General features: G+C 44.3%; 1 protein-coding gene across 1 annotated transcript in view; it reads left to right on the forward strand.

Annotated features, from left to right (window-relative positions):
• The first annotated feature begins 3,436 nt into the window (after positions 1-3,436).
• The window catches only part of agbl4 (AGBL carboxypeptidase 4), a 503,648-nt gene continuing 493,478 nt past the window's right edge, over positions 3,437-13,606 (forward strand). The window contains exons 1-2 of the mRNA XM_052095121.1: positions 3,437-3,522; positions 4,373-4,495. Of these exons, the coding sequence (XP_051951081.1) occupies positions 3,489-3,522; positions 4,373-4,495 (157 nt within the window). The 5' untranslated portion in view covers positions 3,437-3,488. The remainder of the gene's footprint in view (positions 3,523-4,372; positions 4,496-13,606) is intronic.

A 13,606-nucleotide genomic window follows, 5' to 3' on the forward strand; every position in this document is an offset into this window, starting at 1 on the left:
CTCAAGCAGTTATGAAATCCACCCTGTGTGCTGCATGCTACTAAGGGATCATGTAAACAGCAGTTTTCTCACACTCACTGTAATTATGTACTTGATGTTGCAGAATTTTCCATTTCTCCAGTACCGCAGCCCATTTCAGATTTTATCTTGTGTATATACATGCGTATATATACGTACATGCACTGTGATGGGCTGTCACATGAATCATGGTGTCTACGGCTTGATTCCAGAGTCAACTGCCTCTCATTCCCCCTCTTCTCTCTGCTGGGGTCCCGGGTGGATTCTGATTGCTGTCTCCATAGTGACTCTATGTGTCTTCATAAAGTCTGTCCAGAGCCTGTCTCTTCTTCTGTGTGCTGTCTGCTCCATGCAGATGACCTGCCATTCAATGCAAGGGACTCAAGCGTGGAGTCCCAATATGGTCCATCTAAAAAGGGTTTCCCTGTACACCACCAAAAGCATGAAGGTCATTAGACAGCGAAACACACACCCCCACACACAAACACATGTAACTATTTTTATAGCAAATGTTTCAATCACCTCCAGGCCAAAAAGAAAGTCTCATCTTTAATATTTAGAGCTGAAATGTGTAATTTCTGCACCACTGGTGTCACTAAACACAATTGCAAAATGAATTCTGGTTTTCAAACATGTTTCCTAAACTTTCCCCCCCATCTGTCATAAAGTATAGCTAAAAATATAGTCCTACCCAGAACTCAGGTCATTGGTTGAGCTTATGTTGCGATTTTGGGCTGGCCAGGATGCTTAAACCAACAGCTATGCTTTGATAATGCTGCATAAACACAGTGTTTACATTTTTCAGGGAAATGAGCTTACAAATGGCTTACTTATTGTTGTCTCTGCATATTATGCTGGGATAGAAGAAAGTATTTTTACATCGAAAAAACATTTCAGCTTTAATCCAGTTTTGCCATTGTAGCCATCTAGTCTCGCATAATCGTTAGCAGTGCAGTTGGTTATAATGGCGGGGGATAAAACTTATTTTGATGTGGAAAAACACAGCGTCCCATGGGAACCAATTAAAAAATCGGTGGATCAAGAAGTGGACTGTACTTTGCTTTCATATTTTATGATTGATGGATTCATTAAATCATCTGTTCACTTGGCAGACCACATGACAGGATGAGCGTGCAGAGAGGAAACTCTGCTTTTGCAGGCATATCATAATTGTCATAGGAATTTCAGATTTTCTGAGATTCTGTTTCCCCCTACAATTTTTTTTCCTGATTTTTGTTAGCAGATCTTTGTGGTCCACATATGCAGTTGCCTTGCATACATCCTGGAGCATGCGCAGATGTCTGCAGACACAAAAGAAAGAGGGATCATTTTGAACAATCTATATTTTTGTCAGCCAATTCATAATATGAATTGACAGTCTCAATAAATAAACAGGGAGGCATGGAGCCAGATAATTTGAGATGTTAGGGAATGACATACCATGAAGGACAGCTTTTCAATTTTCACTTTGATGGGTGTACCATGCTGCAATTCCTCATTATATTAAAAACAATCAAACTACCCTGGCTGCCCTGCTGGTTTTAGTTTGCTATCAAATATGATCACAAGGAAAAAATCATTGCCAATTTTGTCGTATGAAAGATGACCCCCTTCTCTTCATCTGCTTCTGACACTCGCCGCCCTGCTCATAACCTGAAAATTAACAACTGAGGGTCTGTATGACTGTGTCCTTCTGAAACGCAAGTCATATGGTTGTTCATTTGCAGGCTAATCAGAAAGCTGCGCTATTAATGGAAAATGAATGAGTTCGTACTTGATTATGGTTGATGGCACAGGCTATACTCCAATTGTCCCCGAATCCATACACTTTAATCAATCTATATTGAGAAATAGCCAGTGTTGGTTGTGAGGGACATCACAATTTTTAAATATGAGGCACTTGAAGGAATTGCTGATGACCACAATTTCTGCATAATTCTCCATCTCTGTCCTCGCAATGTAAGAAAAGTACAGCACATAAAGGGTTAGAGTCTAAATAACATGCATTTAGTAGACAAGCACTCAAACATTTAGGTTAAACCCAACATGAAAAGTAAAAGATATTAAAATAGAGAAATATTATCATCTCCAGTTACCTTAAAGGGATAGTTCACCCAAAAAGGAAAATTCTGTCATCGTTAACTTGCCCTCATGTTGTTCCAAACCCTAACACAAAAGGAGGTGCTAGGCAGATTGACAGTCACCATTCACTTTCAATATATGGAAAAAAGATGCGATGAATGAATGTTGATGGAGGCTGTCAGTCCCCAATGTTCTGTCATAACATCTACTTTTGTGTTCCACTGAAGAAAGCCATATGGGTTTAGAAGAACTTGAAAGTTTAAAGTCTAATAAAAAAGAAAGAAAATTCTCTCATCATTTACTCAAGTTCATGCCAGATGTGTATGAATTCCTTTCTTCTGCTGAACACAAATGAAGATTTTTAGAAGAATATCTCAGCTCTGTAGGTCTATACAATGCAAGTGAATGGTGACCAGAAATGTTAAGCTCCAAAAAACACATAAAGGCATCATTAAAGTTATACTTACAACTCCAGTGGTTTAATATATGTCTTCTGAAGTGATGCAATCACTTTGGGTGAGAAACAAGTCAATATTTAAATCCTTTTTTACCATAAATCTTTTAAAGAATTAAAGAAATAGAAAAGTGAAAATGGAGATTTGTAGTAAAAAAGGACTTAAATATTGATCTTTTTCTCACCCACACCTATTATATTGCTTCTGAAGATATGGATTTAACCACTGAAGTCATATGGATTACTTTTATGCTGACGTTATATGTTTTTGGAGCTTGAAAGGTCTGGTCACCATTCCCTTTTATGGACTTACAGCACTGAAATATTCTTCTATAAATATTAATTTGTGTTCTGCAGAAGAAAGAATGTCAAACACATCTGGGATATTATGAAGGTGAGTAAATTAGGTAATTTTCTTTTATGGGTGAACCATCACCGCTGGAGATGATACAGCTAATTATTTAAATATATATATATATATATATATATATATATATATATATATATATATATATATATATATATATATATATATATATATATATATTTATTTTTTACATTGTAATTTTAGTGTTAAGTTGTCATTTTATTTAAATGTTGAGTCTTTGCTCACTTCATGCATGTTATCCAAACTCATGCACTAAAACCACTGTATAGTATGGGGCCTTGTCTATTTACTGTACTTTTACTAAAAACACTGCTGCTGAAAATTTCTCTCCATTTCGACGCTTTATAAGCCAATGTGTGAATAAACAGAGCATAGCTTTGCTCGCTGTGTAGAGACATCCGCGTGGCTGGGGGTGCTGTGAGCTCTTCCCGCGCTCACACCTGCTGGTGACGTCAAATTCTTCCTCACGCGCAGTGAAGCGCCGTTGTCTTGGCAACGCTTTATCAGCGTCGAGATTCTGTGTTAGTCAAGCTGTGGTATCGGAAGATGGAGGAGAATTGCAGAGAGCATCTCAATACTGGTGTGTAAAACAAAACACCCATCTACACGGAGTCGTGTAGCCGTTTCCTTTCACGGACACGCATTTAAAGCTGTCAGTGCATGAAGAGCGAGCAGTTTTAGACATTCGGTGCATGATTTGAGGGCTTCGTGTTTGTAAACACTGACTGCTAACGTTAGCCGATCTGTTTCATGAATCAACCTCATTTCTGCGATGCTGTCTAGCACATATAGTGTTATAACATCTCATAACGGCTTGCGATAAAAAAAATAATTTACAGCTGCATAAATAATGAAACGATTACCACGTGAGTTTGTACCCCAGCCTTGTTAAGGTGGACTCTGTCTTATTTAGTCGCACCTTACTTGAACTTCAATTTGCTTTTTTTTTTTTTTTTTGCTGTACTATTCTAGACCTTTACTAGTCTTATGACGAAGTCTTAGTTGCATGCTGGTCAGACAGCCCTGTTCCAGAATTTGCTGGAATTCTCTGCTAATAAAAACAATAATAATAACAAAAAAAAAAGGTTAAATAAACATCCTGTTTATATAACCATTTTTTTTTATTATTGTTTTTATAATCATAATTTGACAGTGTGTTCAAAATGTAATATGATGCATGGTAAAACTGGATCAAATGGATCTTTAAGACCAAAACCTTTTTTGAATGCCAGGTTGTTATTGCTGAAACATGGTATTAATGTTGCCGCATAATGTTAAAGTCAGCCCTACGGTGGGCCTTGCTGAAATATTAATCGCCTATGGGTTTTAAAATGCAATTTGTATTTAGAGACTGGAGACTGTCAGGTAAATTCAGCTGTATGTATGTATGGACAAGCTGACAGAATGGAATTCTCAATTCTGTGTGGCAGACAATGAAGCGGGCGGAGAGGATGCTCTGGTGGGTAATGTGAACAAATTGATGGTCAGCCCTCCAGGATTTACTGGACTGCCCAGAAAAGGACATCTCCTCTTCGACGCCTGCTTTGAGAGTGGTGAGTGGTCTGAATATTTGTCCGTTTAGCACCTGGCTTGCAGATGACAGTTTACTTACTAAATCAGTAGCCTAACTGTAAATACTTTTCTAAAAACTGGGGACATGATACTGATGACAGTATAGAACATTTACATCTACTGAATATTAGTTATACAGGCTCAAGTTTCTGTTACAGAATAATGGTTGTTTGTTTTTTTTTAGGACAGTGTTTCCCAAACTGGGGTACGCATACCCCTAGGGGTGCGTGAGGTGATAATGGGGGTACGTGAATACAATTCTGAGATTTAACATTCTTTTAATTTCATCACCGTCTAAAATAACATTCAAACCCAGTTCATGTATTTCTCACTGGCAAAAATAATTTGTGTAACCCCTAGTGTAGAAACACCAAAATGGTTGTGTCATAAAGGTCAGATACACTCACCTAAAGGATTATTAGGAACACCTGTTCAATTTCTCATTAATGCAATTATCTAATCAACCAATCACATGGCAGTTGCTTCAATGCATTTAGGGGTGTGGTCCTGGTCAAGACAATCTCCTGAACTCCAAACTGAATGTCAGAATGGGAAAGAAAGGTGATTTAAGCCATTTTGAGCGTGGCATGGTTGTTGGTGCCAGACAGGCCGGTCTGAGTATTTCACAATCTGCTCAGTTACTGGGATTTTCACGCACAACCATTTCTAGGGTTTACAAAGAATGGTGTGAAAAGGGAAAAACATCCAGTAGGCAGCAGTCCTGTGGGCAAAAATGCCTTGTTGATGCTAGAGGTCAGAGGAGAATGGGCCGACTGATTCAAGCTGATAGAAGAGCAACTTTGCCTGAAATAACCACTCGTTACAACCAAGGTATGCAGCAAAGCATTTGTGAAGCCACAACACGCACAACCTTGAGGCGGATGGGATACAACAGCAGAAGACCCCACCGGGTACCACTCATCTCCTCTACAAATAGGAAAAAGAGGCTACAATTTGCAAGAGCTCACCAAAATTGGACAGTTGAAGACTGGAAAAATGTTGCCTGGTCTGATGAGTCTCGATTTCTGTTGAGACATTCAGATGGTAGAGTCAGAATTTGGCGTAAACAGAATGAGAACATGGATCCACTCATTGTTACCACTTGTTACCACTGTGCAGGCTGGTGGTGGTGGTGTAATGGTGTGGGGGATGTTTTCTTGGCACACTTTAGGCCCCTTAGTGCCAATTGGGCATTGTTTAAATGCCACGGCCTACCTGAGCATTGTTTCTGACCATGTCCATCCCTTTATGGCCACCATGTACCCATCCTCTGCTGGCTACTTCCAGCAGGATAATGCACCATGTCACAAAGCTTGAATCATTTCAAATTGGTTTCTTGAACATGACAATGAGTTCACTGTACTAAAATGGCCCCCACAGTCACCAGATCTCAACCCAATAGAGCATCTTTGGGATGTGGTGGAACGGGAGCTTCGTGCCCTGGATGTGCATCCCACAAATCTCCATCAACTGCAAGATGCTATCCTATCAATATGGGCCAACATTTCTAAAGAATGCTTTCAGCACCTTGTTGATTCAATGCCACGTAGAATTAAGGCAGTTCTGAAGGCGAACACAGTATTAGTATGGTGTTCCTAATAATCTGGCAAAGGGAGACCACACCTACCCGGCAGGGAGGTAAAGTGGTGAATACATCACATGTGTTTTTAGGCGACATGTGGGAGTAGCGTGGTGGTAGATCCAGCCTCATCGAGGAGGAGTTGCTACAACACGGCGACCGGAGGGCAGCCGGGACTGCCTAAGGTAAATGCGGGTCCACTCGTAAGGGGACCGTATCACGGAGAATACACACAGGGGGAGTCCGAGTAGGAGTCCTCACCCTGTGGAGCACCTATTCCAGTACAGGGTAGATTGAGTACCCGAAGTGAATTGGGTCGGCGAGTTCCTCCGCTGAACTGCGGACCAATGAGGGCTAGGGAGGAATCGACCAGGGATTCAAGGGGTGGAATCTCCTGGGAAAAAAGATGCACAGCTTTACCTCAACTGAGGGAAAGGGTGCTATATGCAAGCGATTCACCCGGCCAGCCCATCAGCGTGTTACCGAGTTCTACTGGCTCGGACCTGAGAAAACACAGGATGAAACTGACTCAACCCTGAGATTGTAATATATAGTAAAGGTGTTGGGTGTCACCCAACCCACTGCTCTACATATGTCTGCCAGGGAGGTACCCCTGGCCAGTGCCCACGAGGACGCAACACTCCTTGTTGAGTGAGCTCGGACCCGCAAGGGGGGGCGCACGGCCTGGGTGTGATAGGCCAAAGAAATAGTGTCTACTACCCAGTGGGAAAGCCTCTGTTTGGAGACAGCGTTTCCTTTCCGCTGTCCCCCAAAGCATACAAAGAGCTGCTCGGAACGTCTAAAGCTCTGCGTGCGGTCCAGATAGGTACGCAAAGCACGTACCGGACACAGCAACAACGGGGCTGGGTCTGCCTCCACCCGGGGCAGTGCTTGCAGGTCCACTACCTGGTCTCTAAAGGGCGTGGTAGGAACCTTGGGCACGTAGCCTGGTCGCGGTCTTAGGATCACATGAGTGTCTGCCGGACCGAACTTCAGGCAAGGGTCGCTGACAGAGAACGCTTACAGGTCCCCGACCCTCTTGATGGAAGCGAGTGCGATCAGCAGGGCAGTCTTAAGAGAGAGGGCCCTGAGTCCAACTGATTCTAGTGGCTCGAAGGGAGGTCTCTGGAGGCCCACGAGGACTACCGAGAGGACTACCAAGAGGTCCCAGGAGGGGATTTGGCTTGGCCGAGTGGGATTTAACATCCGGGCACCTCTTAGGAACCTGATGATTAAGTCGTGCTTACCAAGGGACTTGCCGTCTACTGCGTTGTGGTGGGCTGCAATAGTAGCGACATACACCTTTAGGGTGGAAGGGGACAGCCTGCCTCTCTTGTAGGAATAAGAGCACTGACCTAACTGCGCACCTCTGTGGGCTTCGGCCCGGGAATAACACCAATCTGCGAACAAGCGCCACTTCAGGGCGTAGAGATGCCTGGTGGAAGGGGCTCCCTGCCCCTGAGAAAGAAGGTCCTTCCTCAGGGGAATTTGCCAGGGAGGGGCTGTCGCGAGGAGTACGAGGTCCGAGAACCAGGCCCGGGTGGGCCAATAGGGAGCCACTAGTGTGACTTGTTCCTCGTCCTCCCTGACCTTGCACAGCACCTGTGCAAGAAGGCTCACTGGGGGAAATGCTTATTTGCGCAGCCCTGCGGGCCAGCTGTGTGCCAGTGCATCTGCCCGAAGGGGAGCCTCTGTTCGGGCATACCAGATCGGGCAATGGGAGGTCTCTCGGGAGGCAAACAGATCTATCTGGGCCTTGCCGAATCGTTCCCAAATCAGCTGGACCGAATGGGGGTGAAGCCTACACTCTCCGCTGGGCAAGCGTTGTCGTCACAGCGCGTCCGCTATCACATTGAGTTTGCCGGGGATGTAAGTGGCACACAGCGATCTGAGTCGACGGGCGAGTCGTGACATGTGGCGGGAGCGTACGCCGCCTCGATTTATGTACGCTACCACAGTGGTGCTGTCTGACCTGACTAGGACATATTTGTCTCGAATTAACGGGAGAAACTTCCGCAGGGCAAAGAAAACAGTCATCAACTCTAGGCAATTGATATGCCAGTGCAGTGGGGTCCCTCTCCAACAGCCCGCAGCTGCGTGCCCTTTGCACACGGCGTCCCAACCCAATCTGGAGGCGTCGGTAGTGACCAAGACGCATCGGGACACCTGCTTCAGGGGCACACCTCCCCTGGTCTGTCCAGGGTTTGAGTGTCTGGCGGCAGGTGGGGGTGAATGTCACACGGTGCGTGCCGTGGCGCCATGCTCGTCTCGGGACTCGAGTCTGAAGCCAGTGCTGAATCGCTCTCATATGCATCAACCCCAGCGGCGTGGCTGCGGAGGAGGATGCTATATGCCCCAGGAGCCTCTGGAAGAGTTTTAGAGGGACCGTTGTGCCCGGCTTGAATTTGGCAAGGCATTTCAGCACCGACTGCGCACATGCGGACATTGAGACTAACTCCATGCCGAGAAAGGAGATGCTCTGAACCGAGTTGAGCTTGCTCTTTTCTTGGTTGACCTGAAGCCCCAAGCGGCTGAGGTGTCTGAGCATCTGGTGTCTGTGAGCCCATAGTAACTCTCACGAGTGGGCCAGTATGAGCCAGTCATCGAGGTAATTGAGTTTGCGGATGCCGGCTTCTCGGAGCGGGGAAAGAGCTGCTTCTGCGACTTTCGTGAAGACGCGAGGGGACAGAGACGGGCTGAAGGAGAGGACTTTTTACTGGAAGGCCTGGCCGTCAAACGCGAACCGTATGAAGGGTCGTGTCGCGGCAGAATTGAGACGTGGAAGTACGCGTCCTTCAGGTCTACCGCTGCGAACCAATCTAAATGCTGGATGCATGTTAAGATGTATTTTTGCGTGAGCATTTTGAACGGGAGTTTGAGCAAAGCCCGGTTGAAAACTCGCAAGTCCAAGATCGGTCGTAAGCCGCTGCAGAAAGGGCTCCATTTCGGTTGGAGGGACAGGCTCTATTGCGTCTTTGAGTAAAAGAGTAGCGATCTCCACGCACATGTTCGCCGTGTACTGCGGTAAAGCGGAAGCAGACGGGGCATGGCCCATGGCGGCAGACTTGTGGCGGGGCAGGAAAGCATATCGGACATCTGAGCGTCAGCCTCAGCTTGGGCGTTCTGGCCCGAAGGCGGCAGCCCAAGGGAGTCAGACGCCACACTCTCCAATGCAGCGGCAAGCTCATCTGCTTCAAGCTCCAGAGGATAGGCAAGCTGGCTGTGAGGCGAGCCGATGTTGCCTCGAACACGGACGGGAGTCAACGAGCGTGCCGGGGGATGGGTGGTCTGAGGGGGGTACCCGACAGAGCCGCATCCGCTGCCATCCCCAGATCGCTTCCAGCGCCACTCAAACCGTCCTCAATCCCGTGGGAAGATGGAGCAATGCGGGGGGCAGCTGGAGTGGCTCGCTTTCGGTTGAAAGCGAGCCGCGACCGCAACGTTGCCATGGTCATACCCTCGCAGTGAGAGAATGAACCATCCACAAACGCAGCCTCGGTGTGATCGCTACCCAGACACACGAGACAACGCCTGTGGCCGTCTGAAGCGGAGAGCACTCTACCGCATCCAGGAACTACACAGGGGCAGAAAGGCATCTTTATAAAGACGCGTCCTGAAAAGGACATTCAACGCTGCTGTGTATTGCTCTTTTAGAGAAAAATTCACTCTTTTATAGGAAATCACTCTTTTAAATAACTCTCGTATAGTTTCGTTTCTGCACTGTCGAAGCACCCAGGGGCAATTGGACCGCTGTGCAAGAAGGAGAAATCACCACTGTAATGCGCCTTCAATCCAACAGCATGCACAGTGTCAGAGGAATACTGGAACTGGTGTGACTTCAAGCGAACAGCATGCACAACCATCGGCTCCGAAGAAATTTTCTGAATGAACTCTAGTATTTCCTTGCCTTTATACCCGTATGTCTGGGGGCGGGTTATGCAAATACTAGCTGCCAACTTCTCATTGGCCTTTTTTCATATATCAGAGGTATATTCGGTGCTCAAGAGAGACCCCTAGTGTCGCTTCTCCGACACAAGGTCGAAGAGAGCGACAGACGGGGATACGTGAAAGGATGTTGAATGTTTTGGAGGGGTACGCCACTGTTAAATTTTGGGAACCACTGCTTTAGGGCAGTTAGAGGTAGGATGGGCAATTATTTTGGTACAGGGGCCACATCAGGTTTAAGTAGTGAATGGGGGTCACATTTGACTTCTTTTGAGATTAAATGTACTGCATTGATTTAGTTCATGTATCTTTTAAGCCCATAAATAGTTTTGTACTCATTCTAATGCATGATGCAACATTTTGTAAGTGCATTTGTGACTGATTGGACTATTCTGCAATTGCCGGAATTATTCGTTTCTATCAGGCATTAAAAAAACTGTATTAAGGCAATTGATATTTATAAATTATTTGTTTTACCGTCTCTACTTCCCTGCTAATTAATTATTTAATTGAACACTTTTCACATCAGGGGTTTCAAGAAATAAAAAAAATGCAAAATGATACATTCTTTAAACTTTTTTTAATGTTTGTCTTATAAAAAAAAGATGCTTTTAAATTACAAAACTGATGGTTCTCTCAGTTTTAACTTAATTTCCCCTATTCTGTTCCTGTTTAATTTTATTTTCATTTTTCCCAATCCCATGTATGAGTGATTTGTTTGTATGTCTTTGTTTAGATTAGTTATGTGTTCGTAATTTAGTTAAATAAAGCTTTTGTTCACATTCTTGCGAGTTGATTGATGGTCTGCTTGTAAATCAATGTAAATTTAACGTTTCAATCTCAACTCCATGCTAAGGAAAAGTTATTTTTTGTGGCTACGAAAAATGTCCTTTCTGAGAATTGATAGAAGATCAATACTGAGTGTTCGCTGGATGAACAGATAAATTGATTGTAATATTAATTCAGCTACATCCAATACATTCCGATCCAAATGTTCATAATTAATTATAATGAGTTATGATTAATTATTAATATTTCCCTTTTAAAAATATTTTGACTGTGATATATTTTGATAAATAATCGCATCCCTTTTTCTAAAAGATTTTGCTTCAAAGCTATACCTATATGTGTAATATTATATGTCAATAAGCCATGAGAATAATTTTACTCCAATAAGAAAATTAATCATAATTTTCTTATTAAAGCTAATCCCCTACAGTAGAAATTTTTAGCTGATACAATGAGACGTTGTATTACGATTTTAATGGTGGAGAATTTTATTCAGACAAATAATCTAGTTATTTGTCATTTATCTAAATTATAACGGTTGTCAAACACGACTGATTCCATTATAAATTTCCTTACACTAACAAAACAAAATCCTGGGCAGGACCAGCCCACCCCTGTCAACCAGCCCATGCAACCCACTGGAGTGCAATCTGGGGCGCCCACCACTCCTAACTAAGGACCCCGCCACCCTGAAACACAACTCATTCCAATAACACCGACCATCCCAATAATAGACAAATGCAATGAAGCCCACCTGCCCACACCGTACAAAAACCTCCCATGAAACGATCAAAATCAACTCCAACCAAATCACACAAATCTGGAAAATCACCGTCCCCTCCCATCGTGGCTGCCAACTTTTCCAGGGCAAGACAGAACAACAATTGTGAAAGAGGGCAACCCTGCCAGGCGCCCCCACCCAGAGCAAAATCAGAAATGAATCAATTTGTTTGTACCACCGCTACTGGGTGTCTATAAAGTAACTCATTCCATCCAACAAAAGTATTCCCGAACCCGTACATTTTCAAAATCTTAAAAATATAATCCCATTCTACCACACCAAATACCCCCTCAGCCTCAAGTGAGATGGCAACGACCGGAGTTTGATCATTCGCCACCGACTACATATTTTGATGAAACGCCCAATGTTATCAGAAGAGCTGTGGCCCCAAATGAACCCCACCTGATTCATATGTAGAAGAGATGTCATAACTTCACTTAATCGGTTAGCCAAAATTTTTGACAATGTTTAACGTCTAGCTGGATCAGGGAAATTGGACGGCAACTCCCACACTCGCCCGGATCCTTGTCGTCTCTAAGAATCTTACTGATCCAGGCCTGTGTCATGGCTGGCGGAATCTCTCCACTTCCCAATGATTCCATACAAACCTCCAGCAAAAGTGGAGCCAGTTCAGTAGCACAAGAACCCAAAAACTCAGTGGTAAAGCCGTCTCTACTAAATAAACTCCAGCTGCTAAGCAGAACCAGCACAAAAAGAATGCAGATTCTTCAAACAGTCAAACAAATGTTCAGTGAGCAGGTCCACTCAGCTGCAACATGAGTGCAAACAAATTACTTGCTCACTCCATTGACTTTGCACAAAATACTCGGGCCAATTGGAAGAAACAAGCACAAAGAATGTGTAGGATCATCCATAAAACTGTCCTGAAGGTGTGTTACTCTACAAAGTGAACTCCAGCCACTAGGTGGAACCTGCTCAAAAGGAACGCGCAGATTCTTCAAATAGTCAAACGAATGTTCATTGAGTCGGTCAACACGGCTGCAATGTGAGTGCAAACAAATGACTTAATCACTCCAATGTCTTATCAAGAAATAACAGGAGAGATAAGCACAAAGAGCGTATAGATTCCTCCACAAAACTGCCCCGATGGTTTGCCACTCTACAAAGCAAACTCCAGCCACTAGGTGGATTCAGCACAAAAAAAAGCATGCAAAATCTTCAAACAGTCAAGCGAATGATCAGTGAGCTCTTCCACTCAGCCGCAATGTGAGTATAACGAGATGACTTGCTCACTCCATTGACTTTATGAAGGAAATCGCTTGCTGTGGGCATGTGAATGTTTTACGGCCATCTTTAGCATCTATTCTCAATATGGCTGGGAATATCAGTGCAAAAGCAACTTTCAGTTGGTGTAAACGTTTCTTGCATTCCTTGAATCGATCACGCTTCTCTCCTGTCGAATACGCAAAGTCTTGGAACAAGAAAATACTGTTTCTTCCAAGAAATCCTTCATTTACTCCTCGCCTCGCGTAACACAAGATCTTTATCGGATGATCTCAGAAATTTGGCCAGACTTGATCGGGGCCTGTCTCCCTCTGCAGATCGACGAGCAGGAACCCTGTGAGCTCAGTCGATTTCCAGTTTATGGCCTGCTATTTGGAGCAGATTCGGGAAGAGCCCATCCAGGAATTTCACTGTATACTGTCCCTCTGCTCCTTTAGGGATTCCAATGATATGGATGTTATTCTTCTGGCTACGGTTCTCCATGTCCTCCAACTTCTTCCAGACACGCTCCAAATCCAACTTGGTTGCTAGCAGATTGGCAAATAATTCCCTCTCCGATGACTCCAGGTAATCAATCCGTTTCTCGACATCCACCACTCTTGTAACCCCATCAGAGAACTTCGCCTCCATGGCAATGATCGATCGACACATCACAGTAACATCCTCCAAGTCAGCAACGACCTTCGTCAGCATTGCAGACATGTTCAACATCTCTCGCCACATTTCCCGCATCTCTCTGACTAAATTGACTGT

The sequence above is a fragment of the Xyrauchen texanus genome, chromosome 27, assembly GCF_025860055.1.
Source record: "Xyrauchen texanus isolate HMW12.3.18 chromosome 27, RBS_HiC_50CHRs, whole genome shotgun sequence".
NCBI lineage: Eukaryota > Metazoa > Chordata > Actinopteri > Cypriniformes > Catostomidae > Xyrauchen > Xyrauchen texanus.